At 41.0% G+C, this 27,934-nt stretch overlaps 1 protein-coding gene across 1 annotated transcript; it reads left to right on the forward strand.

Annotated features, from left to right (window-relative positions):
* The first annotated feature begins 317 nt into the window (after positions 1 to 317).
* Positions 318 to 15,893, forward strand: LOC115157902 (calcium-activated chloride channel regulator 4A-like). The gene is given in 11 exon segments (XM_029706237.1): positions 318 to 845; positions 1,224 to 1,737; positions 3,146 to 3,399; positions 3,457 to 3,867; positions 4,097 to 4,337; positions 4,540 to 4,800; positions 5,291 to 5,488; positions 5,649 to 5,776; positions 5,779 to 5,905; positions 12,884 to 13,155; positions 15,861 to 15,893. Coding segments are annotated over 11 exon segments (2,565 nt in total). The 5' UTR covers positions 318 to 719.
* Positions 15,894 to 27,934: the final 12,041 nt, after the last annotated feature.

The following is a 27,934-nucleotide window of genomic DNA, read 5'->3' on the forward strand; positions in this document are numbered from 1 at the left end:
AGAAAAAATCGTCCCACGGCTGAATCTAGTTAATGATTCCTGGTATACAGCATTCACGTTTACCTCGCAAGTGCTTCAGTATGTTTGGATAAGTGATTTAAAGGGTATAGATAAACCAAGAAGAAACACATTTGTTGTCAAATATTGTTCAATATACGTATATAATTTGTGTTTCAGGACATGGTGAGCGATGCGTCATCCGTACTCTTTACAGCCACTGAGGGCAAATTCTACTTTGAAGAGATAACAATACTAGTGCCACCAAACTGGTCTCAAGGAGACTATGGAAGAACAAAGACTGAAACCTATGAAAAAGTATGAATATTATTGTTATAACCAACTGCAACAGATGAAGCTTCATGGCAATATTTTTCAGACAGCATAGCATTTCATTGCTAAAAGGCTTTGTTCTCTATTTTAGGCCAACATAGTCATTAATGAGGAAAATCGTGCATATGGAGATCAACCTTACACCCTGCAGTATGGTCAATGTGGATCTGAGAGCCGGTACACACATTTGACCACTAAATTCATGTTAGATGATGAACTCATTAAACTGTATGGACCCAGAGGTAAGAGGTACCACCATAAACAGAAGTCTAAGTAATTTAAACACATAACAATTATGATTCTTTAAAATCATAAATAAATAAATCCTGAATAAATGAACAAGACTGAGTTTACAGTAGGCTCACAAGCTTATGGAATTAAGGAAATGAATGACTTGTCTCTTAGGTAAAGTCCTGGTGCATGAATGGGCTCACCTGAGATGGGGAGTTTATGATGAAAATGATGACGGGCAGCCATTCTACAAGGGTGCACACGGTGGTATTCAGGCAACTAGGTAACCTTGTCTCTTAAACTCTTTCCCACTGTCCAGTCCTACACAGTAACAGTATAACTAATATCAGATCATGTACGACATTTGAAGATACTGTACATTTTGCAGTTTTATCTTTACTTTTGTTTGAACCAGTTTCACATTCATTGTGCATTCTCAACATTCTCTTACTAATTTCACAGATGTTCCGTAGAGCTTTATGGTCAAATTGTCAACAGAATTAACCACACAAAATGCACACACATTGACCCAAACACCAAGCTATATACACAGGACTGTGTGTTCTTAGCAGACAGCGAACATTGGGAGAAAACTGCATCTTTAATGTCCTATCCAAGTTTACATAAGGTAAGTTATGATTATAAAGACACTTTAAAAAAAGGTGCTATCTAAGAACCTAAAAGGGTTTTTCGACTGTCCTACGTGGAACCCTATTGGGTTCCGTGTAGAACCCTTCCCCAGAGGATTCTACATGGAACCCAAAATAGTTATACCTGGTGTCAAAAAGGGTTATACCTGGAACCAAAAAGGGTTCTCCTATGGGGACAGCCGAAGAACCTTTTTGGAACCCTTTTTTCTAAGAGTGTATGCTGTCTTTCTCAACTGCATCATTCTCAGTTTTGACAAACTTTTATTTATGTACACACTCAAGGTTACAAGATTCTGCTCCAAGAAAACACACAACAGGGAGGCCCCTAATGCACAGAACAGGATGTGTGACAACAGAGATGTGATGGACGTTATTTTCACAAGCTCAGTGGATGCCAAAGCCAATGTCCAGCCTCTGAAAGGACCACATCCAGCACCTAGGTTCACTGTGATGCAGAGGGGACAGAGAGTTGTCTGTCTGGTCCTTGATGTTTCAGGAAGCATGCATGTACGTTACTGCAATATCAGTATAATTGTCTAGGGTAGCACAACTTAAAGCATTTATTATGGATTAGTAAATTGTTCATTCATCATTTATGAATCATTACTCAGTTCATAACTTATTTAATATAGGTCCTTATAAACCATTTACTAATCATTAAGTAAGTCTTTTTATGTGGCCTCATCTAAAATGTGGGCTATTTATACTTTATAAATATTTTAAATGTTTGAGTGACCAGCGTAATTTATCACAAAAAGAAGGACATGCCATTGGTAGACATTCCAGCAGTACCTGATGAAATATATACTGTATATTACACACGTCACTCAAAACATTTGTAAAGTATAAATAGCCCACACTTTAGATAAGGTCACGCAAAAAGACATCTAATGATTAGTAAATGGTTTATAAGGACCTATATCAAACATCTTATTAAATCATTATTAAATACTTTGAAGGTTGTTTATAAATGTGTGAATAACTAGGTTACTAACATTTACAAATGTGTGAGTAATGATTACTAAATGATGAATAATCTATGTAATAATCCATTATAAATGCTTTATTATGTGGATTTGTTATAAATTGTTACCGTGTCTAGTTTTCATTTCAATATTACAAATATTTTTTCTAGTAGTTACTGTTATTAAGGGTATGTACCCAGCCCTTCAGCATTTGTCTGTGTTATCAATACGTTAAAGTTTGTCTAACATCAGACTGTTCTAATGTTTACTTTTAAGGGCTCAAGAATATTGCAACAGCAACAAGCAGCATCTCTGTTCCTGACAACTATAGTGGAAGATAATTCCTATGTTGGGATTGTAACATTCACAAATTATGCCACAACTTTAAAACCTTTAACTGTAATCCATCGTGAAGAATCAAGAACGCAACTTGTGAACTATTTGCCAGTTGAAGCTATTGGAGGCACTGACATTTGTAAAGGACTTAAAAAAGGTTTTGAGGTAAATATGCTACCACATATTTTTTTAAACCCCCATGCAGTCTTTGTAATTGTATTTTTAAATCATCACTGTGTGTGTTAATTTAATGAAAATAACTCCAAAATATATTTGTAATTATTTACTTTTCTTTGGCCTCTGATCAAGTGAGTGTTAGAAAACAAATGTGAAGATATTTACATAAACAGCACTGATTGGCTGATAGGTTGGTCCAGACCCCACCTTACCCAGTTAAACATTCATTGGTCTATTATAATCAGATCACATTGTGACGTCCTGATGTGGGGCAAAAGTTCCATCTTGCCTGAACTGGCTGAAATTCCAGCAAAAAAAAATTCAAACAGCATTTACACAAAAAGGGCATTATTATAATTTTATTTCGACCTCATAGTGTGGAAATGACATTTAAAAAAAATACAGGAAATCACCTTTTTAACTGCACTGCCCCTTGAAGATGTAATGCAAGTGTAGCCTACATGGGTCAGTTTTTTATGTTTTTTTACACCTTTTTATGTTTTCCCAAAAAAATCTATGTTGATTTTCAGGAGTTATGCAAAGACAATGGCAATACAATGGGAGATGAAATCATCCTTTTAACTGATGGGGAATCAGAATTAGATTGTGTGTCTGAGGTTAAAGAAAGTGGTGCCATTGTAAATACAATTGCTCTTGGACCAAGTGCAAACAAAGAGTTGAAAAGGATGTCAGAAATATCAGGTAAGATTTAATCAAAGGACCATCATAGGAAGAATATTTAACTCACGGACGTTACATTGTATTAGCCTTTAAAGGGACTATCCACTCAAAAACGATATTTGGGATTTTTCATTATTCCACTGTTAATACTGTACAGTACCACAATATTTTGCATGTCAGCGGTCAAGTTTTCAAGATTTTGGACTTTGAAGAAGCAAAGTGTCACAGGCAACATCAACACGAGGAAGCAAAATGCATATTTTGGGACTGTATCAGCAGTGGATTTTCCCTTTAAGGCAGATGAGAAAGTCACATTTTGTATGCATACTCTTTTCAATTCATTGTCAATTATCTTCATTCTACTTGTTCTTATTTATGTTTCAGGTGGGAAATATTTCTATGCATCTGATAATCTGGATCAAACTGAACTTGTGAATGTATTTGCTTCACTTACCACAACCAACGGCGATTTCACACATCAGACAATCTTGGTGAGATAGAAGTCATTGTAAATGCTTATGAATGTTAATAAATGCTTTAGAAATTATTGTATTTGTTATAAATTATAATTAATTGTATTGCTTATAAAACGTATAGATGATTATAAATGCTTACAAATAATTAAAAACGTTATTAGCTTATAGATGTTAAGTATTACCAAACACTCTAACAATATATTTTTAAATGACATGTTTTTATTTTCACTCTGTACATTTTCCTTAACAGCTTGATAGTTCTGGAATGAAAAGAAAAGGAATTCTCAATGGGACTGTGTCTGTTGATCACACAGTTGGGAATAAAACCACCTTTTTGGTGCTCCATGAAAGTCAATCACCAGAGGATATTGAAATAAAAAGCCCATCTGGACAAATCTACGATTTTATTGATTTTCAACCTTCTTCTATTTCAAAAACACACTCCTTAGTTATTCAAGGGACAGCAGAGGTATTGTTTTCCATGTCCTGTTGTTGAACATGTAAAGTGTTTTTGTTACTTTAATTGTATCATACTATCAATAATGATAAAGCTCCATATGGGGAGCCTGATACAAACATGAGTTGTTTAAACCCTATGCATTAATCTTGTGAATGTGATTAAGAACTAATGAACTACTCAACCCTTTCTGACTCATTTGAACAATTTCCTTATTGTTTATTTCTAGACTGGAGATTGGACATATACCATAAAAAATACACTGTCAGATCAGTCTATAACAATAACAATAACAAGTCGTGCTGTCAGTGAAGCCATACCTCCAGTCACGGTCAAGGCTTACATGAGCCAACAGTCCATTGATGGCAGCAAACCCATGTTGGTGTATGCAGAGGTCAACCAGAAAGGTGTTCCAGTGATTCTGGCAGATGTGATGGCCACACTGGAGTCTGATGCTGGGGACCAATATCAGCTAGAACTGCTGGATAATGGAGCAGGTCAGTTAGAACCATAATGGAGCAGGTCAGCAAGAGCCATGATGGAGCAGGTCAGTTAGATACATAATGGAGCAGGTTAGTTAGAGCCATAATGGAGCAGGTCAGCTAGAGACATAATGGAGCAGGTCATTTAGAGCCATAATGGAGCGGGTCAGTTAGAGACATAACGGAGCAGGTCAGTTAGAGCAATAAAGGAGCAGCTTAGTTAGAGCAATAACAGAGCAGGTCAGTTAGAACAATAACGGAGCAGGTCAGTTAGAGCAATAATGGAGCAGGTCAATTAGAGCAATAATGGAGCAGCTCAGTTAGAGCCATAATGGAGCAGCTCAGTTAGAGCCATAATGGAGCAGCTCAGTTTGAGACATAATGGAGCAGCTCAGTTAGAGCCATAATGGAGAAGTAGCAGAATGGTAAAATACATGCATAACATGACTTTTTGGATTGTTATCCATTCCATCACTGTCTGAGAGAAATATATAGATATTCTGATTATACACATCTGTATTCTTTCCAGGTGCTGATGCTTTTAGAAATGATGGGATCTATTCCAGATTTTTTACCACTTCTAAAAAAGGAAGGTACAACTTGAAAGTGAAAGTGCAAAGAAAAGACAAAGGCAAAAATAATGGACAAGTTAGATTGAAGAGACACAGTGTTGCCCCATATGTACCTGGATATGTCATCAAAGGTAAATCTCCCAGTCTGCTGTTGTTCATCGGTGACAAGTTGAATGTTTTCACATTTTGAGTCTGTTGCAACGTGATATCTAATGTTCTCATATTTCAAGTCTGTGAGTGCCGATATAACATGAATGCATGTAACTTATTGCCCCATTCCCTCTCTTCCAGGAAAAGTAGTGATGAACCCCCCAAAGCCCCCATTCAGTGAGGATGACCTACAGGATGATGTGGGCAGCTTCACCAGAACAGCCATAGGAGAGAGCTTCTCAGTCAGTCTCCCACCTGGTGTCCCCCCTCCAAATTTCCCCCTAACAAAATCACAGACCTGAATGCAGAGATAGAGGAGGACAAAGTGATGCTCACCTGGACTGCACCTGGGGAAGACATGGACCAAGGCACAGGTACAGTACCTAATTTATTTTTAAGTCTATTTACATAACGTCTAGGGATGGGCAGGTTTAATCGAATATCCGGATATCCGAACGGACGTTAGTATTTGATTACTTTAGTGAGTGTTCATTTTTTTTGAAAAAAATGTGAAAGCCTGTTTTAACAATGAAAAAGTTTGTCTAAATTAAATAAAATTATCCTTGTGACATTTTTAACTACAAGGATATACCATAACACATTTACATTTTTACATTTAAGTCATTTAGCAGACGCTCTTATCCAGAGCGACTTACAAATTGGTGCATTCACCTTATGATATCCAGTGGAACAACCACTTTACAATAGTGCATCTAAATCTTTTAAGGGGGGGGGGGGTTAGAAGGATTACTTTATCCTATCCTATGTATTCCTTAAAGAGGTGGGGTTTCAGGTGTCTCCGGAAGGTGGTGATTGACTCCGCTGTCCTGGCGTCGTGAGGGAGTTTGTTCCACCATTGGGGTGCCAGAGCAGCGAACAGTTTTGACTGGGCTGAGCGGGAACTGTACTTCCTCAGAGGTAGGGAGGCGAGCAGGCCAGAGGTGGATGAACGCAGTGCCCTTGTTTGGGTGTAGGGCCTGATCAGAGCCTGAAGGTACGGAGGTGCCGTTCCCCTCACAGCTCCGTAGGCAAGCACCATGGTCTTGTAGCGGATGCGAGCTTCAACTGGAAGCCAGTGGAGAGAGCAGAGGAGCGGGGTGACGTGAGAGAACTTGGGAAGGTTGAACACCAGACGGGCTGCGGCGTTCTGGATGAGTTGTAGGGGTTTAATGGCACAGGCAGGGAGCCCAGCCAACAGCGAGTTGCAGTAATCCAGACGGGAGATGACAAGTGCCTGGATTAGGACCTGCGCCGCTTCCTGTGTGAGGCAGGGTCGTACTCTGCGAATGTTGTAGAGCATGAACCTACAGGAACGGGTCACCGCCTTGATGTTAGTTGAGAATGACAGGGTGTTGTCCAGGATCACGCCAAGGTTCTTAGCACTCTGGGAGGAGGACACAGTGGAGTTGTCAACCGTGATGGCGAGATCATGGAACGGGCAGTCCTTCCCCGGGAGGAAGAGCAGCTCCGTCTTGCCGAGGTTCAGCTTGAGGTGGTGATCCGTCATCCACACTGATATGTCTGCCAGACATGCAGAGATGCGATTCGCCACCTGGTTATCAGAAGGGGGAAAAGAGAAGATTAATTGTGTGTCGTCTGCATAGCAATGATATGAGAGACCATGTGAGGATATGACAGAGCCAAGTGACTTGGTGTATAGCGAGAATAGGAGAGGGCCTAGAACAGAGCCCTGGGGGGCACCAGTGGTGAGAACACGTGGTGCGGAGACAGATTCTCGCCACGCCACCTGGTAGGAGCGACCTGTCAGGTAAGACGCAATCCAAGCATGGGCCGCGCCAGAGATGCCCAACTCGGAGAGGGTGGAGAGGAGGATCTGATGGTTCACAGTATCAAAGGCAGCCGATAGGTCTAGAAGGATGAGAGCAGAGGAGAGAGAGTTAGCTTTAGCAGTGCGGAGCGCCTCCGTGACACAGAGAAGAGCAGTCTCAGTTGAATGACTAGTCTTGAAACCTGACTGATTTGGATCAAGAAGGTCATTCTGAGAGAGATAGCAGGAGAGCTGGCCAAGGACGGCACGTTCAAGAGTTTTGGAGAGAAAAGAAAGAAGGGATACTGGTCTGTAGTTGTTGACATCGGAGGGATCGAGTGTAGGTATTTTCAGAAGGGGTGCAACTCTCGCTCTCTTGAAGACGGAAGGGACGTAGCCAGCGGTCAAGGATGAGTTGATGAGCGAGGTGAGGTAAGGGAGGTCTCCGGAAATGGTCTGGAGAAGAGAGGAGGGGATAGGGTCAAGCGGGTAGGTTATTGGGCGGCCGGCCGTCACAAGACGCGAGATTTCATCTGGAGAGAGAGGGGAGAAAGAGGTCAAAGCACAGGGTAGGGCAGTGTGAGCAGGACCAGCGGTGTCGTTTGACTTAGCAAACGAGGATCGGATGTCGTCGACCTTCTTTTCAAAATGGTTGACGAAGTCATCCGCAGAGAGGGAGGAAGGGGGGGAGGGGGAGGAGGATTCAGGAGGGGGGAGAAGGTGGCAAAGAGCTTCCTAGGGTTAGAGGCAGATGCTTGGAATTTAGAGTGGTAGAAAGTGGCTTTAGCAGCAGAGACAGAAGAGGAAAATGTAGAGAGGAGGGAGTGAAAGGATGCCAGGTCCGCAGGGAGGCGAGTTTTCCTCCATTTCCGCTCGGCTGCCCTGAGCCAATGATAGGTTAATTTGAACAGTGAGAGACAGAATAACAACAAAAATATCCAGAAAAACGCATGTCAAAAATTGTATAAATTGATTTGCATTTTAATGTGGGAAATTGCAAGTGACGAAGAGTTAATATACACGTACTCAAAAAAACTCTCCCACAAACCCAGGTGGGAAAAACACCTACTTAAAACCTGTTAGGGATAGGGGGCAGTATTTTCACGTTCGGATGAAAAGCGTGCCCAGAGTAAACTGCCTGCTACTCGGACCCAGAGTCAAATATTTGCATTTTATTAGTGGATTTGGATTGAAAACACTCTGAAGCTTCTAATACTATTTGAATCATGTCTGTGAGTATAACAGAACTCATATGGCAGGTAAAAACCTGAGAAAAATCCAACCAGGAAGTGGAAAATCTGAGGAGCTTTGCAGCTCCTTCAGGGTTATCTTTGGTCTCTTTGTTGCCTCTCTGATTAATGCCCTCCTTGTCTGGTCCGTGAGTTTAGGTGGGCAGCCCTCTCTTGGTAGGTTTGTTATGGTGCCATATTCTTTCAATTTATAAATAATAGATTTAATGGGGCTCCGTAGGATGTTCAGAGTTTCGGATATTTTTTTATTACCCAACCCTGATCTGTACTTCTCCACAACTTTCTCCCTGACCTGTTTGGAGCGCTCCTTGGTCTTCATGGTGCTGCTTGCTTGGTGGTGCCCCTTGCTCAGTGGTGTTAAAGACTCTGGGGCCTTTCAGAACAGGTGTATATATACTGAGATCATGTGACAGATCATGTGACACTTAGATTGCACACATGTGGACTTTATTTGACTAATTATGTGACTTCTGAAGGTAATTGGTTGCACCAGATCTTATTTAGGGACTTCATAGCAAAGGGGTGAATACATATGCACGCACCACTTTTCCGTTTTAAATTTTTTGTATTTCACTTCACCAATTTGGACTATTTTGTGTATGTCCATCACATGAAATCCAAATAAAAGAAAATACAGGTTGAACGCAACAGAATAGTAAAATCGCCAAGGGGGATGAATACTTTTCCAAGGCACAGTGTATACACTACCGTTCAAAAGTTTGGGGTCACTTAGAAATGTCCTTGTTTTTGAAAGAAAAGCACATTTTTTGTCCATTAAAATAAGATCAAATTGATCAGAAATACAGTGTAGACATTGTTAATGTTGTAAATGACTACTGTAGCTGGAAACGGCTGGACAGAGACACTGGGCAGAGGAACTCTGCCTAGAAGGCCAGCATCCCGGAGTCGCCTCTTCACTGTTGACGTTGAGACTGGTGTTTTGCGGGTACTATTTAATGAAGGGGCCAGTTGAGGACTTATGAGGTGTCTGTTTCTGAAACTAGACACTCTAATTTCCTTGTCCTCTTGCTCAGTTGTGCACCGGGGCCTCCCACTCCTCTTTCTATTCTGGTTAGAGCCAGTTTGCACTGTTCTGTGAAGGGAGAAGTATACAGCGTTGTGTCGGAGGTGAACGGTAGTGTATATTTTTTTGTGTACATGTATTTAACCCCTTATTTTTGGCACTAAACAGTCTCCAGATATACTGTACTTCCATTTATTTTTTTCAACTGATACCGGGGGACCTTTAGAAGAATCCTGTGAGGCCTGTGGGCATCCTAGAGCAAAACAACCGACATGTACGTGTTCGTGAGAGTCTCATCTTTAGTGTGTAGTCCAAACTGTTTGGACGCTACAGACAAAAGTTGGCAGATCAGCTGTACCTACTTCAGACGAGTCACAAGACGTTTATGGAGGTCGTAGAGCAAAACAGAGATCTCTGTCGTGTTCGTGAGAGTAGGCCAAACCTTTCGGACACTACGTGCGATTTTGTGAGAAGACCAATTTTCGCAATGTCTCATGGTCTGACAAACCCAGCTCTAACTCTGCCACCTTTTACCGCAGATGCAGAAGTACGACATCGTCAGAGTGGTGGATTGAGACACGTCCAATGCAAAAAAGATATACTGCTCAAAAAAATAAAGGGAACACTTAAACAACACATCCTAGATCTGAATGAAATAAATAATCTTATTAAATACTTTTTTCTTTACATAGTTGAATGTGCTGACAACAAAATCACACAAAAATAATCAATGGAAATCCAATTTATCAACCCATGGAGGTCTGGATGTGGAGTCACACTCAAAATGAAAGTGGAAAACCACACTACAGGCTGATCCAACTTTGATGTAATGTCCTTAAAACAAGTCAAAATGAGGCTCAGTAGTGTGTGTGGCCTCCATGTGCCTGTATGACCTCCCTACAATGCCTGGGCATGCTCCTGATGAGGTGGCGGATGGTCTCCTGAGGGATCTCCTCCCAGACCTGGACTAAAGCATCCGCCAACTCCTGGACAGTCTGTGGTGCAACGTGGCGTTGGTGGATGGAGCGAGACATGATGTCCCAGATGTGCTCAATTGGATTCAGGTCTGGGGAACGGGCGGGCCAGTCCATAGCATCAATGTCTTCCTCTTGCAGGAACTGCTGACACACTCCAGCCACATGAGGTCTAGCATTGTCTTGCATTAGGAGGAACCCAGGGCCAACCGCACCAGCATATGGTCTCACAAGGGGTCTGAGGATCTCATCTCGGTACCTAATGGCAGTCAGGCTACCTCTGGCGAGCACATGGAGGGCTGTGCGGCCCCCCAAAGAAATGCCACCCCACACCATGACTGACCCACCGCCAAACCGGTCATGCTGGAGGATGTTGCAGGCAGCAGAACGTTCTCCACGGTATCTCCAGACTCTGTCACGTCTGTCACGTGCTCAGTGTGAACCTGCTTTCATCTGTGAAGAGCACAGGGCACCAGTGGCGAATTTGCCAATCTTGGTGTTCTCTGGCAAATGCCAAACGTCCTGCACGGTGTTGGGCTGTAAGCACAACCCCCACCTGTGGACGTCGGGCCCTCATACCACCCTCATGGAGTCTGTTTCTGACCATTTGAGCAGACACATGCACATTTGTGGCCTGCTGGAGGTCATTTTGCAGGGCTTTGGCAGTGCTCCTCCTGCTCCTCCTTGCACAAAGGCGGAGGTAGCGGTCCTGCTGCTGGGTTGTTTCCCTCCTACAGCCTCCTCCACGTCTCCTGATGTACTGGCCTGTCTCCTGGTAGCGCCATGCTCTGGACACCACGCTGACAGACACAGCAAATCTTCTTGCCACAGCTCGCATTGATGTGCCATCCTGGATGAGCTGCACTACCTGAGCCACTTGTGTGGGTTGTAGACTCCGTCTCATGCTACCACTAGAGTGAAAGCACCGCCAGCATTCAAAAGTGACCAAAACATCAGCCAGGAAGCGTAAGAACTGAGAAGTGGTCTGTGGTCACCACCTGCCGAACCACTCCTTTATTGGGGGTGTCTTGCTAATTGCCTATAATTTCCACCTGTTGTCTATTCCATTTGCACAACAGCATGTGAAATGTATTGTCAATCAGTGTTGCTTCCTAAGTGGACAGTTTGATTTCACAGAAGTGTGATTGACTTGGAGTTACATTGTGTTGTTTAAGTGTTCCCTTTATTTTTTTGAGCAGTGTATATCTAGCTTAAACAGACAGATTTTTATGGGGATGTTTATATTATGCTAATTTGACTGCGGGGGCGCAGACATCGAATCTAGGGGGTTAATAGTTTTTCTGAACCATACTTAACAGGTTAGCTAGACTCATATCCTTGAGAATGTGTGCTAAATTGTATCACTCCAAGTCAAACAGATCAAGAGATATAAATATGTGCCTGTTGTTGTGCCACCATGTGTTCGATTTGAATGGGCTTGCTTTATGTTAAGTCTTGACAGTGTTTGGAACATGTGACAATATGAATAACCATGTCTGATTTATATGCATTCATGTGCTAAGTCACGCCCAGCTGAATATTTATTGGTCACTAGTGGCCATATTGTTTGAGATAATAGCCTGGGAAATATAGCGTTGAGAGACCTTGTTCCATAGATGTTATATATTTCATCCAGATCAGAACAGTGGTTCCAGAGATGTAGTTATTTAGGTGTTTTTCACAAAATTCAAAATGGCGGAAAATCCATCATGGCGGACCTTATGGGGTAAATTTGTTCCTTGTAATGAACAGGACCTATGTACTGAATTTTATGACTCCAGATCACATGGGGTGAGAGGTGTGACCTTTACATTTTTGCATTTGAAATCAATTGTTGTAGCGCCACCATAAGGCGAATATGGATGGCATTGCATGACAGGGTGTGGCCCTTTACCATCATGCAATGTTGCACCCTTCTAAGCCTTATCTTCTCAAGGGAATAAGCATTTTAATTTGGCATTACGGAAGGCTGCCCTGATATCGGTATGCTATTTTCCATACTTTTAAATAGTAATTCCAGGCACTCACCTAACAGAGTTTGCACAATACCTGACAGATCAATGCAAAACACTTTTTGTAACATAATCAGTTCTTTCATGGCAAAAAACTTCTCTTTCGCTGTTGATGTTAACCAAACTACCTCAGAAAAGCGCCATTCTGATTGGTCGAGAGTGAATAGGATTTTTTTTTTATAAAAACATTTTTTTATGTTTTTAAATTTCGACTCTATGGATATCTGAAAAAAATGTCATGATATTAGTCAGATCATTTCAAATGTCTATCCCTACTAATTATCATCATCATGAACATTACTGATCCTGAAATCATTATTTACCATAACAGTTTCTAGATGAGTTCAGACATTTGCATTGAATACCCATGTGTGAATCTCATACATATGTGTTATAACCTGAATTTTCCCTTTCCACTTTGTCCTGCTTCATTTCTTTCAGCTGATTCCTATGAGATCAGAGTCAGCATGGACTTGGAAGCCCTGAGAGGAAATTTCAGTGGAGCACATCTAATGAACACCTCTGACATCCAACCACTAGAGGCAGGCTCTACAGAGGAATATTCCTTCCTGTCCAGTTACATCATCAATGCTGAACCAGAGACGGTCATGTTCTTTGCTGTACGTTCTCGTGACAAGGATTCTCTGATGTCTGACATGTCTAATGTTGCTAAAGCCACAAAAATGTTACGGTTTGTACCATTTGTTCAAACTACAAGTACGTCTACGATATCACAATATCCAAGTCCAAACCTAAAGCGGTCCTCTGGATCAAATGTAGTAGCAGTGGTTGTATCAGTCATTGGTACTACTGCAGTCATTATTGCTGTGCTAGTTGTAAGCAGGATGCGACTCAACAGACCCGGGAACACTCCCCACTTCACAGAGACACAGGTCTCTACAAGCTTGCTGTAACAATTCACAGCACGAATACATCCATGGCCTTATCAACACTAAAGATAACTCTAGAATTAATATAACACTCCTTTCTGAAAAACAATGGCAACGCAAGCTATTCTCTCTTTGAATTTGAAATATATTGCCCTTTCCAAAGGCAAGACAGAATTGTATTTACTGAGACGACAGAGAGCAGAATATGCCATCCATCGAGTAAGACTCAACCATTAGTTCCATCATGGTAATGCTCCCAGTCGTTTACTGGCTAACAAACTACGCAGTAATGACCAATTAGCTGATATAGCAACTTCTGAATCTGAAATCTGTCTGAATCTGTCTCAATGAACTTAAAAGGGCATTGGATAACATGAATAAAGGCAAATCACCTGGATGGATGGTATTCCCCCTGAGGTCTATTTCAAATATTGGAATCAATTAGGTCCACTGTTGCTTGACATGACTAACACAGCCGTTCACAAAGGCTCATTTGGGAGAGATGTGAATAAAGCACAAATTTCGGCTTATAATAAATTCAAAAAGTAAGGATGCCACCCAGTGTTCTAACTATTGCCCCCTATCTTTGATAAACACAGATATTTAACTGTTTTCCAAAATGTTGTCATCCCGTCTCGAGACTTTCTTACCCAAATTGCTCGTCACAGACCAAAGCGGGTTTGTTAAAAAACATTAATCCACGGACAATCACCGGACCTGTTACATATCAACAATGGTTCAACAGAAACAACAGCTTCTTGGGCTGTTTTATCTCTCGATGCAGAACATCTTTGATAGACTAGAATGTTAATACCTCTGGTTGATCTTGGAACATATGGGAATTGGCTCCAATTTCATTAATATGATTAAAATACTATATGCCAATCTCTCAGCCATAGTTATAACAGGCAATATCTGCTCTGCTCTGTTCAGAATCACCTGAAGCAGAAGACAATGCTGTCTGATTTCTTCATGGAACCCCTGGCCCAGGCAAATCATCAATCGAAGGAAATAACACCAACTTCCCTAAAAGCTACTGATCACTTAATCTCATTATACACGGATGACATTTTACTATACTGCTGTGGAGAAAATGAACAGACCATGGCAAAATGATCAGTTTCTCTGGTTTTACTATTTATAGGTATGTGTTTGGGTAAAATGAACATTTTTGTTTTATTCTATAAACTACTGACAACATTTCTCCCAAATTCCAAATATTGTCATTTAGAGCATTTATTAGCAGAAAATGACAGCTGGTCAAAATAACAAAAAAGATGCAGTGTTGTCAGACCTCGAATAATGCGAAGAAAATAAGTTGATATTCATTTTTAAACAACACAAAACGAATGTTTTAACTTAGAAAGAGTTCAGAAATCAATATTTGGTGGAATAACCTTGATTTTCAGTCACAGCTTTCATGCGCCTTGGCATGCTCTCCAGCAGTCTTTCACATTGATGTTGGGTGACTTTATGCCACTCCTGGCGCAGAAATTTAAGCAGTTCTGCTTTGTTTGATGGCTTGTGACCATCCAACTTGCAGTGGTCTCTTCATTTTTTCCAGAGCTGTATATAGACATTGGTACCGCAATCATTCCTAAATGCATTGAAGAATATAGAATAATTTAGCTTCATCCCAAATTATTAAATGTATCTAACCAAATCATCCCTACTGCATCTCAAGACCCCGATGTAGTTTTTGAATCCCAATCATTGCCCATTTTAAATATTTGTGAGTAGATATATTTCCTCCTTAGATAAAACCATTGCAAGAAACTTTAACAGAATGCTCAAATCAATTCAAATCCAACCTCAGTAGATGGACTAACATCCCAGTTGCTTTAACTGGCAGAATATCTATTGTCAAAATGAATATATTGCCACGGGTGAATTTCTGTAGTTCAATTCTTCCCTTCTCTCCCTTCTGACTATTGGGATACAATTCATAAGTAAGCGATCCTGGATAAAAAAATAATAAACTTACAAAGAGGGAGTCTTTCCTACATCTTGTAGGAGGACTATCCATACCAAACTTTCCGGGCACTAGCATTTCGACCCATTCTAAATTGGTGTAACTGGGAATCAAAATGTCATGCCTATAATACAATATTTCACAATAATGCCTTGCGATCTGGAACAGAATATGGAAAAATATGACCTTGGCATCCCGTAATCTGAACCATCAATTTATACATTTAAAGGTTGTTCAAAGACTGCATTAAACATCAAGGAAACGTTTCACTATGAAATTGGTCCCAACTGTTCACTGTGTTCCCTACAAGCAACAGTGACAAGCAACCATAGTTGCTGGGAGGCTGTATGGGCAGAGGCTTGTTTGATGGGCGGAAGCATACTTATTTTTGTTTATTTTCCTTTACATACTAAATGTCATAATGATCAATACTTTGTATTTATGTGCCTTTGTTATGTTGTAGTGGCAGGCTACAGGAAAAGACGATATGAACTGAACCGCCCCCCTCTACTTCTCTCTTTTCATTATATTCATACATTTTTTTTAAATGTTATATTCTTTCAGGACAAACACATTAACATCTTGCATGCTTTGAATATTTAAGATGTATTTGCTTAGTTTAACCACAGGATGGCAGTCAAGTACCAGCATTAGCTTTTCTTCACTGTCTTTTGTCTGTCTGGTCTGGTGCTTTATTATTGTGGTCATGTCATGATGTGGGCACATTTAAAACGTTTACGAATGAAACTGGCTACACATCTACCATTATTATATTGTTTTACTGTGATTGAAAAGGGTCTATTCAAGGTCTTAATAAAAGGCCTATTTTACACTCACACATTCATTCGTTTATAATCATATTTTCTACTATCATGACTTCACACTTAACACTCATTTCACATAATTTTGTGATAAGTCGATTAGATAAATAAAAATCATATAATTTGCTAAAGGAAGTGACTTTGTAATCTTTTGTTGTCTTAACCAGTTGATGTCAGGATTTCATTCCTAGAATTTCAAACAGAAGCCATCAAAAGTACATGTATGTATATGATACAATTCATGATTTTAACACCAACTTATCTAGCATCATCCAACACAATGCAAATATTCTCCTTTCTGTGGTCTTTGACTTTCAAAACAGGTGATTTTCCTGTAAGACCCGGGTTTACTGAGACTGTTCTATTCCTTTGCCTTGTGCATCATCTCAGGTATTTCCCTCAAACATGTCTTTGAAACTAATGATGTCATCTAGCGTTTATGAGCGTCAGTAAACCACATAAAACCATTCATTACAATAAAGCCATTCCTAGGGACAAGCATGGATACCAACGCAGAAAAAACACCCAATAAAGCAATCATCAAATTGGAGGTTTGGAGTTTACAGAGAAACCCCCCTATTATCATCCCTTGTTGTTATACTCAGTCTGGAAAACATAGTCACACTTTCCATGATCACTGTTGGAAAGATGGTGGCTCTTGAAAGAGTGGTACAACAATACAATAGAAGTACTGGGTGAACTTAACCAGGTCAAATACTACAGTTGGTCCATTGTGGGCAAGAAAGGAAACCATGGCTCTATTGTTCTTTTCATGGGATTGAATCAACGTTGTTTCCACGTCATTTCACTGAAATTACATTTAACCAACGTGGAACAGATGTTGAATTGACGTCTGTGCCCAGTGAGCAGCGTTGTCCCCAGAACTCATAATGCTGAATGTCTATGGCCCAATTTTCAATCTCAGCACAGACATGAGTTCAATATCATAAATCCAGGGTAAAACCCGTTGTGCCAAAGTCAGGAAGCCTTACGTCAGAAATTTGGTAAACACATACTGAAAGTTGGTTCATCATGACAAAAAATGAAGTATCAGTAACAAACCACCATAGAGAGATGAAATGAAACGTGATTCTTGATAATACTAATTGAATTAAACCCCAAGGCAATTTGTATTTCTGTCCTGCTACTACAGTATACAGAATGTAAAATATTTTGTTTATTTTATGTAGTTTACGAAAGTTCAATCAGGAAGGCTCGTCTGAATGCTCATTTAACTTCATCCAGGAAGCATAACATAATTCACTCTGTTTCCTATTCTAGGGGCATAGTGGGAATGAATACAGACGTATCATCATCAGCATAACATTTTGTTTCTCCTCTTTCCTATTAGCCAGTTGTGGAATGGCATTCACCTATTTTACCTTATAAGCACGGCGCAATAATGGACATACCTCACGCTTGCCGTTTAACCTATGGGCTCACTTTTACAATTATCAACTTCTTCTTGCTCAACCAATGGACTTACATCTTGTGATGTACAATATTTATATTGTCAACTGTGGCTTCCCTGTGGCTCAGTTGGTAGAGCATGGTGTTTGCAACGCCAGCATGGTGTTTGCAACGCCAGGGTTGTGGGTTCGATTCCCACGGGGGGCCAGTATGAAAAAAAAAAAAGTATGCATTCACTACTGTAAGTTGCTCTGGATAAGAGTGTCTGCTAAATGACTAAAATGTAAAAAAAAAAAAACGGAACTCACTTGCTACTTTTCACATCATCTGGCTCTGCCGATCTTCCCTCGGAGACAAGGCCATTCCCCAAACTATTTAATAAAATGTCCTATTGCAATCCATCTTTGTTGTTCATTCAGTTAGGTCTGTACTCGATTTAACTCTTTTTGAGGGTGGTGTTAAGTGGTCTCTGTGCATTCTGCTTAGCTAGAATATCAGAGAGTGACTTATCCATAATAACCCCCCTGTCCCCATGCTTCCCCTCTGCTGTCTCCCACCATCTTCACCCCAGTCTCCCCCCAGCCCCTGTCCAGACCACTTTGTGACGTATTACAGAGGGAGAGTCAATATGCAGAGTGATTCATGGGAAACTCAGTCTAAGCTTTGGAAAGGAGCAAAGAGACAGGATCTCCATCTTGGTGAATTGTTTCCCTCTCTCTACAGGTCTGTCCCTAAACTAAGTCATTCTCCCTATCTGTCTCTCTCTTCCTCAATGTATTTATTTGTGCCTATCTTTAGCCATGTTGGCTTCATCCTCCACTCTGCAGTTGGCCATCCCTGTTTCACCACCACAGCAGTGCTGATCCATGTACTTCTAAGGCAGGCAAGAGGCAAAACACGGAGGGCTGAAAGAGTGTTCATATTAAACATTTGATTTAACAACCGTATAATAAGGTTGTGTTGGTATGAAGGTAATTGTACATTGTCTATGGTGATTGACATCACTTATTTTCTGAATTTGACACATAGTGCCATGCTTTAAAAAGGCATTCAGATTCTTTAAGATAATCTCTCCTGGACTTGGATGGCTTTCATATGAGTGTATTTCTATGTGTCAAATTACCATCCCCTTAAGAGACAATATTACATTCATTCGCCACAGCTTGCCAAAGCAAATTAAATATTTTCCATTCTGACAAAATCATAGCCTATTATTATTCCATCATTCATCTTAAGGGCTCAAAAGCACTGACTAAAACAAACTATCAAATTCAATAATAATGTTATTGCACACTGATACCAAATGCAGGCAAGCTTTAGTTAAACCTTGGCTTGCAGTGCAAATGATTGTTTAAACAGAACCATGTTGTGTTTCTAAACACTAGCTGGTGATGAACATCAGCTCACCATTCAGCCTCGCCCGTTCTGTCTCTGTTACTCGGTGGATGGCCTGGCCAGTACTATCAGAGGGAACTTCCTAAATCTAAATCTCTCTTCCTAAATCTATAAAGCTACTTGGAGACTGTCATTCGTAGCCCCAAAGGTGCAGTATGCTGACAAATGCCACCTAATTAGACAGGATTATATTTGAGCCCAGACTTCAAATCTGCCGTTAAACACTTCCTTTTTCATTCTTGATTCATATGGAACGAGAAAAGAGGGGAATTTCTTTAGCCAATTACAAGTTTAAAAACCTTATCCTGACTTACAGACGTCAATTCAACATGTATTCCATTTCATAACTTTAATTGAAATGATGTGGAAACAATGTTCATTTAAATCAGTGTTTGCCCATTGGGTTATTTGTCAACTCGAAAATGTAAACAAATTAAGTCGTCTTAGTGAAGTTTGATTATCCTGACCTCGGGACCAGGAAATGCAAGCTCAAGGGTCATGTTTACAAACTGGAGACCCATTCAAACAAATCACTAGTAGGGACTTTTTTGTTGCTGTAGTTTTTTGGGGGGCCCATCCACCACCCCTCTTCGGAAGACAAAAATAAAATTTGCTTTCACAGTTTTTTCTTTACTCGTACGTTCTACATACATTTTACATACATGGCATTTTTTTTTACGGTAGTTACATAGCAAGACTAAAGTAATTTAATATTTGTATATACATTACATCTAGATAGATCGTACTTGAACATTATAAATCGTGTTTTCAGTCATAACTATCATAGAACATGAGATTTTAAACATACCCTTCAGCTACTATCAGTCCATCCCACCTATCTACTACCACCCCCCATATCTGGAAAATGGCCCTCATGGATTCTCACTGCAGCCTGTAGAAACATAAGGCCTCTGTCACCAAGGACATCCCAGGAAATAGCTCTTAGGTATCGCAATAATCATAAAAATAAATGTTTAGGGTATCCAATGTGATTTATCTATGAGGTGAATGCCTTCCGCGGTCATCTGGAAGTGCAGGGGAGCCACTTCTTAAATATACTGATAGCAGATCAAACATTAAACTTCTACTTGTTCAGTTCTGCTGAGTCAGAGCGCTCCAGAAGTTCTGCCACAGAAAATTTGCCAGCAGTTAATAGTTTGAGCATCCACATCCAAATAAAGTGTGACCTAACCTTCAAAGAGATATAGAAATACATCAGCCATTCTCTTTTTGATTGTTAATGTTACTGGAAAGTGTTTTGGTGGATCAATACACCTTCATAAAGTTGAAGAAAGCAGGTGTTATAACCCAATACATTTGATAAAATCGTTGCGCTCAATTTGACCTCACTGTGCCACCTGTCGGTCTAGTGTTTTTTTATAATTAAAAGTCCCCTTTAGATGCCTGCCCACTGGGCAAAAACTGTTTTCATCCACCTTGTTTCCATGTCATTTCAACAACCAAAAATGTATGTGATGATGTTGAGTCAACGTGGAAAACTGATTGGATTTGCAAAAAGTCATCAACATAAGGGAATTTTGTCTTTTAACCTAAATCTAATGACAATGTGGCATTGGTTGTTGATTTCACTTTGAATTTACATTAGTTGACAACTCAACCAAATGTAAATCCAAACTAGATGTTGAACTGACGTCTGTGCCCAGTGGGTGGTCTCGTGTTATGGGACAGGTAATCATTGACGTGAGAGAGGTCTGTAAGGATATTAAGGTCTTCTGTGTGTACAGAGGCTGCTGGCATTACCCTGGTATTGAGAATCAGGGGAAAGACAGCCGCTTGACATTGTAAATCCTACATTGATCGCATGGCATTAATTCATGTACCTCCTGGCATCTAGTTGTGTTGGCTTTGTTTTGAGGACCTTACGTCCGAGTCAAAGGTCAGATCATGGGATCATTCACACCACAAACATGTCCACAAAGGAAATTCTCTCTCTCTCTCTCTGTGTCTCTTTCTCTCTCTTCCCCCGCTCTCTCTCCTTCCCTTCCTCCCTCGGTCTGTGCCATGTACAGAGTGCTTCGGCTCCCCTCTCCTTTGAGTCTGTGTAAATGGGGTTAAAAACCTCTCCATTTGGGTTGCCAGGAGCTGATGTAAGGCTGTTGGCTGAATGTATTTAGATTCAGTGGGGAATGTAAAGTCCCTCACTAAGCTGTACTCTTACTCTGCCTGACATCATGGAGCTGCAGGAAGATTGACAACAGCACTCAGATGTTTTCACAACCCATCCCAGCCCAAGCACTCCTGAAAGAGAGGAGCAGAGAGAGGGCAGGAGGATGAGAGAGCGAGAGAGAGAGAGTTAGGAAGAGATAATTAAATTGGAGTGATTGAGGGAAAGAGAGACAGAGATAGTAAGAGAGAAAGAGGTCATCAAAAGGATGCGAGAGTTTGTCAGAGCCAGAGCAATGCACAGAAGCTGTGTTCTGACCCGCTGGGGCCTTGTTCCCTCTTCCCGTGGGTTTGGCATTTGAGTAGAGCATTGAGAGAACAGGCATGCTGTCCTCTCACCTCCTGGCTTTCCGTTCAGATTCCTCACATCCTGACCTTATCACTGATCTCTTCCTCTCTTGTTTTCTCTCCCTGTCCAATCGCATCTCTGGATACACACATACTGTGACTTATACACACAGTTAAACCACCACCCCTCTTCTGTTCTGCTCCACTATCTCCACACCTGTTTTCAATTGCACTGTACGGCCAATCCTAACACACAGGACACGCACGTGCAAACACACACCATGCGTTCACATAAACACAGTAGCAGCAGCAGCGACACGGGTTACAGAGTAAGAGAGAGAAAGAGGGGGCATCACTGAATCCCTGAACTCCCATTCATCTCCATTGATGCTACAGCTTGGTCCTGGACAACTAGGTCACCAGGACGTGTTGATGACCAATAGCGTCAATGCTGCCAATACACTGCTGTGCTGAGAGCCCAACACCACATAAATACACTGAGAGCCCAACACCACATACATACACTGAGAGCCCAACACCACAGAAACACACTGAGAGCCCAACACCACAGAAACACACTGAGAGCCCAACACCACATAAACACACTGAGAGCCCAACACCACATAAACTCACAGAGCCCAACACCACATAAACTCAGAGCCCAACACCACATACATACACAGAGCCCAACACCACATGCATACACAGAGCCCAACACCACATGCATACACAGAGCCCAACACCACATAAGTACGCTGAGAGCCCAACACCACATAAATACACTGAGAGCTCAACACCACATAAATACACAGAGCTCAACACCACATAAACACGCTGAGAGCTCAACGCCACATAAATACACAGAGCTCAACACTACATAAACACACTGAGAGCTCAACACCACATAAACACGCTGAGTGCTCAACACCACATAAACACGCTGAGAGCTCAACACCACATAAACACACTGAGAGCCCAACACCACATAAATACACTGAGAGCCCAATACCACATAAGTACGCTGAGAGCCCAACACCACATAAATACACTGAGAGCCCAACACCACATAAATACGCTGAGAGCCCAACACCACATAAATACACTGAGAGCCCAACACCACATAAATACGCTGAGAGCCCAACACCACATAAATACGCTGAGAGCCCAACACCACATAAACACACTGAGAGCCCAACACCACATAAACACGCTGAGAGCTCAACACCACATAAATACACTGAGAGCCCAATACCACATAAATACGCTGAGAGCCCAACACCACATAAACACACTGAGAGCTCAACACCACATAAACACGCTGAGTGCTCAACACCACATAAACACGCTGAGTGCTCAACACCACATAAACACGCTGAGAGCTCAACACCACATAAATACGCTGAGAGCCCAATACCACATAAACACGCTGAGAGCTCAACACCACATAAATACGCTGAGAGCCCAACACCACATAAATACACTGAGAGCCCAATACCACATAAATACGCTGAGAGCTCAATACCACATAAATACGCTGAGAGCCCAATACCACATAAATACGCTGAGAGCCCAATACCACATAAATACACTGAGAGCCCAACACCACATAAATACACTGAGAGCCCAACACCACATAAATACACTGAGAGCCCAATACCACATAAATACGCTGAGAGCCCAATACCACATAAATACGCTGAGAGCCCAATACCACATAAATACACTGAGAGCTCAATACCACATAAATACACTGAGAGCCCAACGCCACATAAATACGCTGAGAGCCCAACACCACATAAATACACTGAGAGCCCAACACCACATAAATACACTGAGAGCCCAACACCACATAAATACACTGAGAGCCCAACACCACATAAATACACTGAGAGCCCAATGCTCTCCCTCAAGAGAACAACATTAGTCCATTAGTCCATAGTCCCTGTTTGTAGGTCGCGAACGTGAGATGCACATGCTCAGAACAGAGAGCCTTTAAAAATGATCAGATGATAAAGAGAGCACATATTTGTGGGGGGGCAGTGTCAGACTTGTTAGTGTGTGTCACAAAGCGTGCTTGTCTGTGGCTAATTGAATGAAAGAGATGCGGAAGAGGGTCCATTCAGGCCATTAGGGGACTAGATCACAGATTCACTTTGGCATGTTCTCACATTTCTCATTTGCCAGCTTAAACACTCTATGAAAGCATTTCTCTGAATCCCAATGACTGTGTGTGTGTGTGTGTGTGTTGTTAGCGCGTGTGTGTGTCTCCTCTGTCAATGGCTCACAGGACTGTCTCTTTATGAGGTGTCTCACCTGTTTAATAATTTACTGGCAGGACTTAGCCTAAAATTACTCAAGAGCACTGGAGGCCCACGAACACAGCAGAACAATCCACACATGTATACTGTATGTGTAATATAACCAACAGCCTTATTCTAAAACGGATTGTGTCGAGGCACAGATCTGGGGAAGGGTACCAAAACATTTCTGCAGCATTGAAGGTCCCCAAGAACACAATGGCCTCCCTCATTCTTAAATGGAAGAAGTTTGAAATGACTAAGACTCTTCCTAGAGCTGGCCGCCTGGCCAAACTGAGCAAACTGAGGAGAAGGGCCTTGGTCAGGGATGTGACCAAGAACCTGATGGTCACTCTGAGATCGAGAGTTCATCTGTGGAGATAGTTGTCCTTCTTGACGGAAATCCTATCTCTGCAGCACTCCACCAATCAGGCTTTTATGATAGTGGCCAGACAGAAGCCACTCCTCAGTAAAAGGCACTTGACAGCCCGCTTGGAGTTTGCCAAAGGGCACCTAAAGACTCTCAGACCATGAGAAACAATATTCTCTGGTCTGATGAAACCAAGATTGAACTCTTTGACCTGAATGCCAAGCGTCACATCTAGAGGAAACCTAGCACCATCCCTATGGTGAAGCATGGTGGTGGCAGCATCGTGATGTGGGGATGTTTTTCAGTGGCAGGGACTGGGAGACTAGTCAGGATCAAGGAAAAGATGAATGGAGCAAAGTACAGAGAGATCCTTGATGAAAACCTGCTCAACAGGACAACGACCCTAAGCACACAGCTAAGACAATGCAAGAGTGGCGTCGGGCCAAGTCTCTGAATGTCCTTGAGTGGCCCAGCCAGAGCCCGGACTTACATTTACATTTAAGTCATTTAGCAGATGCTCTTATCCAGAGCGACTTACAAATTGGTGCATTCACCTTATGATATCCAGTGGAACAACCACTTGAACACGATTGAAACATCTCTGGAGAGACCTGAAAAAAGCTGTGCAGCGGCACTCCCCATCCACCTGACAGAGCTTGAGAGGATCTGCAGAGAGGAATGGGAGAAACTCCCCAAATACAGGTGTACCAAGCTTGTAGTGTCAAACCGAAGAGACTCCAGGTTGTAATTGCTGCCAAAGGTGCTTCAACAAAGTACTGAGTAAAGGGTCTGAATACTTATGTAAATGTGATGTTTTACATTTTTTATACATTTGCTAAAAATTCGAAAAACCTGTTTCTGCGTTGTCATTATGGGGTATTTTGTGTAGATTGATGAGGGGGAAAAATTATTTAATCAAATTTAGAATAAGGCTGTAATGTAACAAAATGTGGAAAAGTCAAGGGGTGTCACGCCCTGGCCATAGAGAGGTTTTTTATTCTCTATTTTGGGTAGGCCAGGGTGTGACTAGGGTCTATGTTCCTTTTTCTATGTTCTTTATTTTCTATGTTTTGGCCGGGTATGGTTCTCAATCAGGGACAGCTGTCTATCTTTGTCTCTGATTGGGAACCATACTTAGGTAGCCCTTTTCCGTCCTTGTGTTGTGGGAAGTTGACTTTGTTTATGGCACATAGCCTTTAGCTTCACGGTTTGATGGGTAGTGTTTATTGTTTTGTTCGGCGTCTTTTCTAATAAAAATAATATGTACGCTCACCACGCTGCACCTTGGTCCTCTCCTTTCAACCAACGTGACAAGGGGTCTGAATACTGTCCGAATGCACTTTTTTCAATGTGTTGTACCTGTATGACACTATAAAGTCAAGATACTGAAGGTACATTTAAATATTCAATGTTAGTGATCAATGATGTATGAAATCAAAACTGATTCACATTATGAACCAAGAACTTCAATGCAACCTATACAACTGATATGAGACCTTTGAGCCAAATTGAATGCAGAATTTCAGGTCTTACCCTAGCTGAGAGAACTCTTCTCCACGATATATACATCTCAATGGAGTTGAGTGTCGGTGGAGTTTACCTCCAACTACATCGAGTCACTATCAGTCTGTACATAAAAAATGTCCATTCTTTAATGTGTGCCTTGTACCTCTATTTGTCCTGTGTAACTGCAAGCCTTTCTTTGGTTGCTGAAATCTGTAATTTTTTATAAAAGTAGCATTTTACCTCTGCCAAGGGAGCCGTTGTTTGTTAAAACCTCTTGGGGATAGAATCCCACTGACGGGATTGCTAGCATGGCGGGAAATTCAAAACACCAAAAATGTAATAATTTCAATTTCTCAAACAATCAACTATTTTACACCATTTGAAAGATAAACATCTCCTTAATCGAACCACATTGTCCGATTTCAAAGAGGCTTCACGGTGAAAGCATAAAGTTAGATTATGTTAGGAGAGTAAATAGCCAAAAAAGTACACACAGCCATTTTCAATTCAAGGACAGGCGTCACCAAAAGCAGAAAACCAGCTAAAATTATGCACTAACCTTTGACAATCTTCATCAGATGACACTCCTAGGACATTATGTTAGACAATACATGCATTTTTTGTTCTATGAAGTTCATATTTATATCCAAAAACAGCATTTTACATCGGCGCATGTCGTTAAAATGTGTCTCCCCCAAAACTGCCAGTGAATTTACAAAAAAATACTCATTATAAAACGTGGTTAAAGTATTAAACTGTTATTCAAAGAATTATAGATGAACATCTCCTGAATGCAACCGCATTGACAGATTTCAAAATAAATTTACTTGGAAAGCACACTTTGCAATAATCTGAGTACTCTGCTCAGAAAAATACACTACGCAATACAGATAGCCGCCATGTTGGAATCATCTAAAATCATAAATAACATTAGAAATATTCCCTTACCTTTAATAATCTTCATCAGAAGGCACTTTCAGGAATCCCAGGTCCACAACAAATGTTGTTTTTTTCGATGAAGTTCATAATTTATGTCCAAATAACTCCATGTTGTTCCGTGTTGTTAGCGCGTTCAGTAGGCTACTCAAAATGTAGGGCGTGGGAGGGAAAAGTCACGACGAAAAGTCAAAAGAAAAATCTATTTACGTTCGTTCAAACATGTCAAACGTTGTTTAGCATCAATCTTTAGGGCCATTTTTAACGTGAAACATCAGTTATATTTCAACCGGACCTTTCCTGTGTCTTGAAAAACGTTTAAAATACAAGGTCTCATTTCACATGAACGTGCATGAACGCGCAATAATGAAGTGACGACATCCCAGGGACATCAACTTCCCTTCCTTCTCATCCGGTCTCTGTTCATCATAGACGCTTCAAACAACTTTATAAAGACTGTTGACATCTAGTGGAAGCCATAGGAAGTGCAAAATGAATCCTTTGTCACTGTGTGTTTTATTGGCAATGACTTGAAAATAGTACAGCCACAAGATTTTCATTTCCTGCTTGTATTTTTTCTCGGGTTTTTGCCTGCCATATGAGTTCTGTTATACTTAGAGACACCATTCAAACAGTTTTAGAAAATTCAGAGTGTTTTCTATCCAAATCTACTAATAATATGCATATTCTATTTTCTGGGCTAGTGTAGTAACCTGTTTAAATTGGGTACGTTTTTCATCCGGCCGTGAAAATACTGCCCCCTAGCCCCTAGAGGCAGATTTCTTTTGTTTTGTGAGTGGAATTATACTTTTTTAAACTATGGATTCCAAATCCAACTGACAACTCTATAACAAACAGGACAAGGACAGGTACACACTAAGCATTAAATAATGGATATTTATGAAAGTATCGAGTGGTAGTGGATGCTTGAAGTCATAACTTCCTTCTCAGTGGATGACAGTGGATTTTGGGGGTCAGTTTGACAGTTTCACATGAAATGAAATTCCACGAATACAGAATGATGCTGAGACTCAGATTGTTCACTTTAAAATGTACACTACTGGTCAAAAGTTTTAGAACACATACTGAGTCAAAAGTTTTTCTAAAATGTTTATTATTTTCTACATTGTAGAATAATAGTGAAGACATCAAATCTATGAAATAACACATATGGAATCATCTAGTAACCAAAATAGTTTTAAACAAATCAAAATATATTTTATATTTGAGATTGTTCAAATAGCCACCTTTTGCCTTGATGACAGCTTTGCACACATTACTCACCCACATGGGATGAGTCATGTGTATAACCTTGGAGGCCCGTTGTCAC

This window comes from Salmo trutta, chromosome 22, assembly GCF_901001165.1.
Source record: "Salmo trutta chromosome 22, fSalTru1.1, whole genome shotgun sequence".
Classification (NCBI taxonomy): domain Eukaryota; kingdom Metazoa; phylum Chordata; class Actinopteri; order Salmoniformes; family Salmonidae; genus Salmo; species Salmo trutta.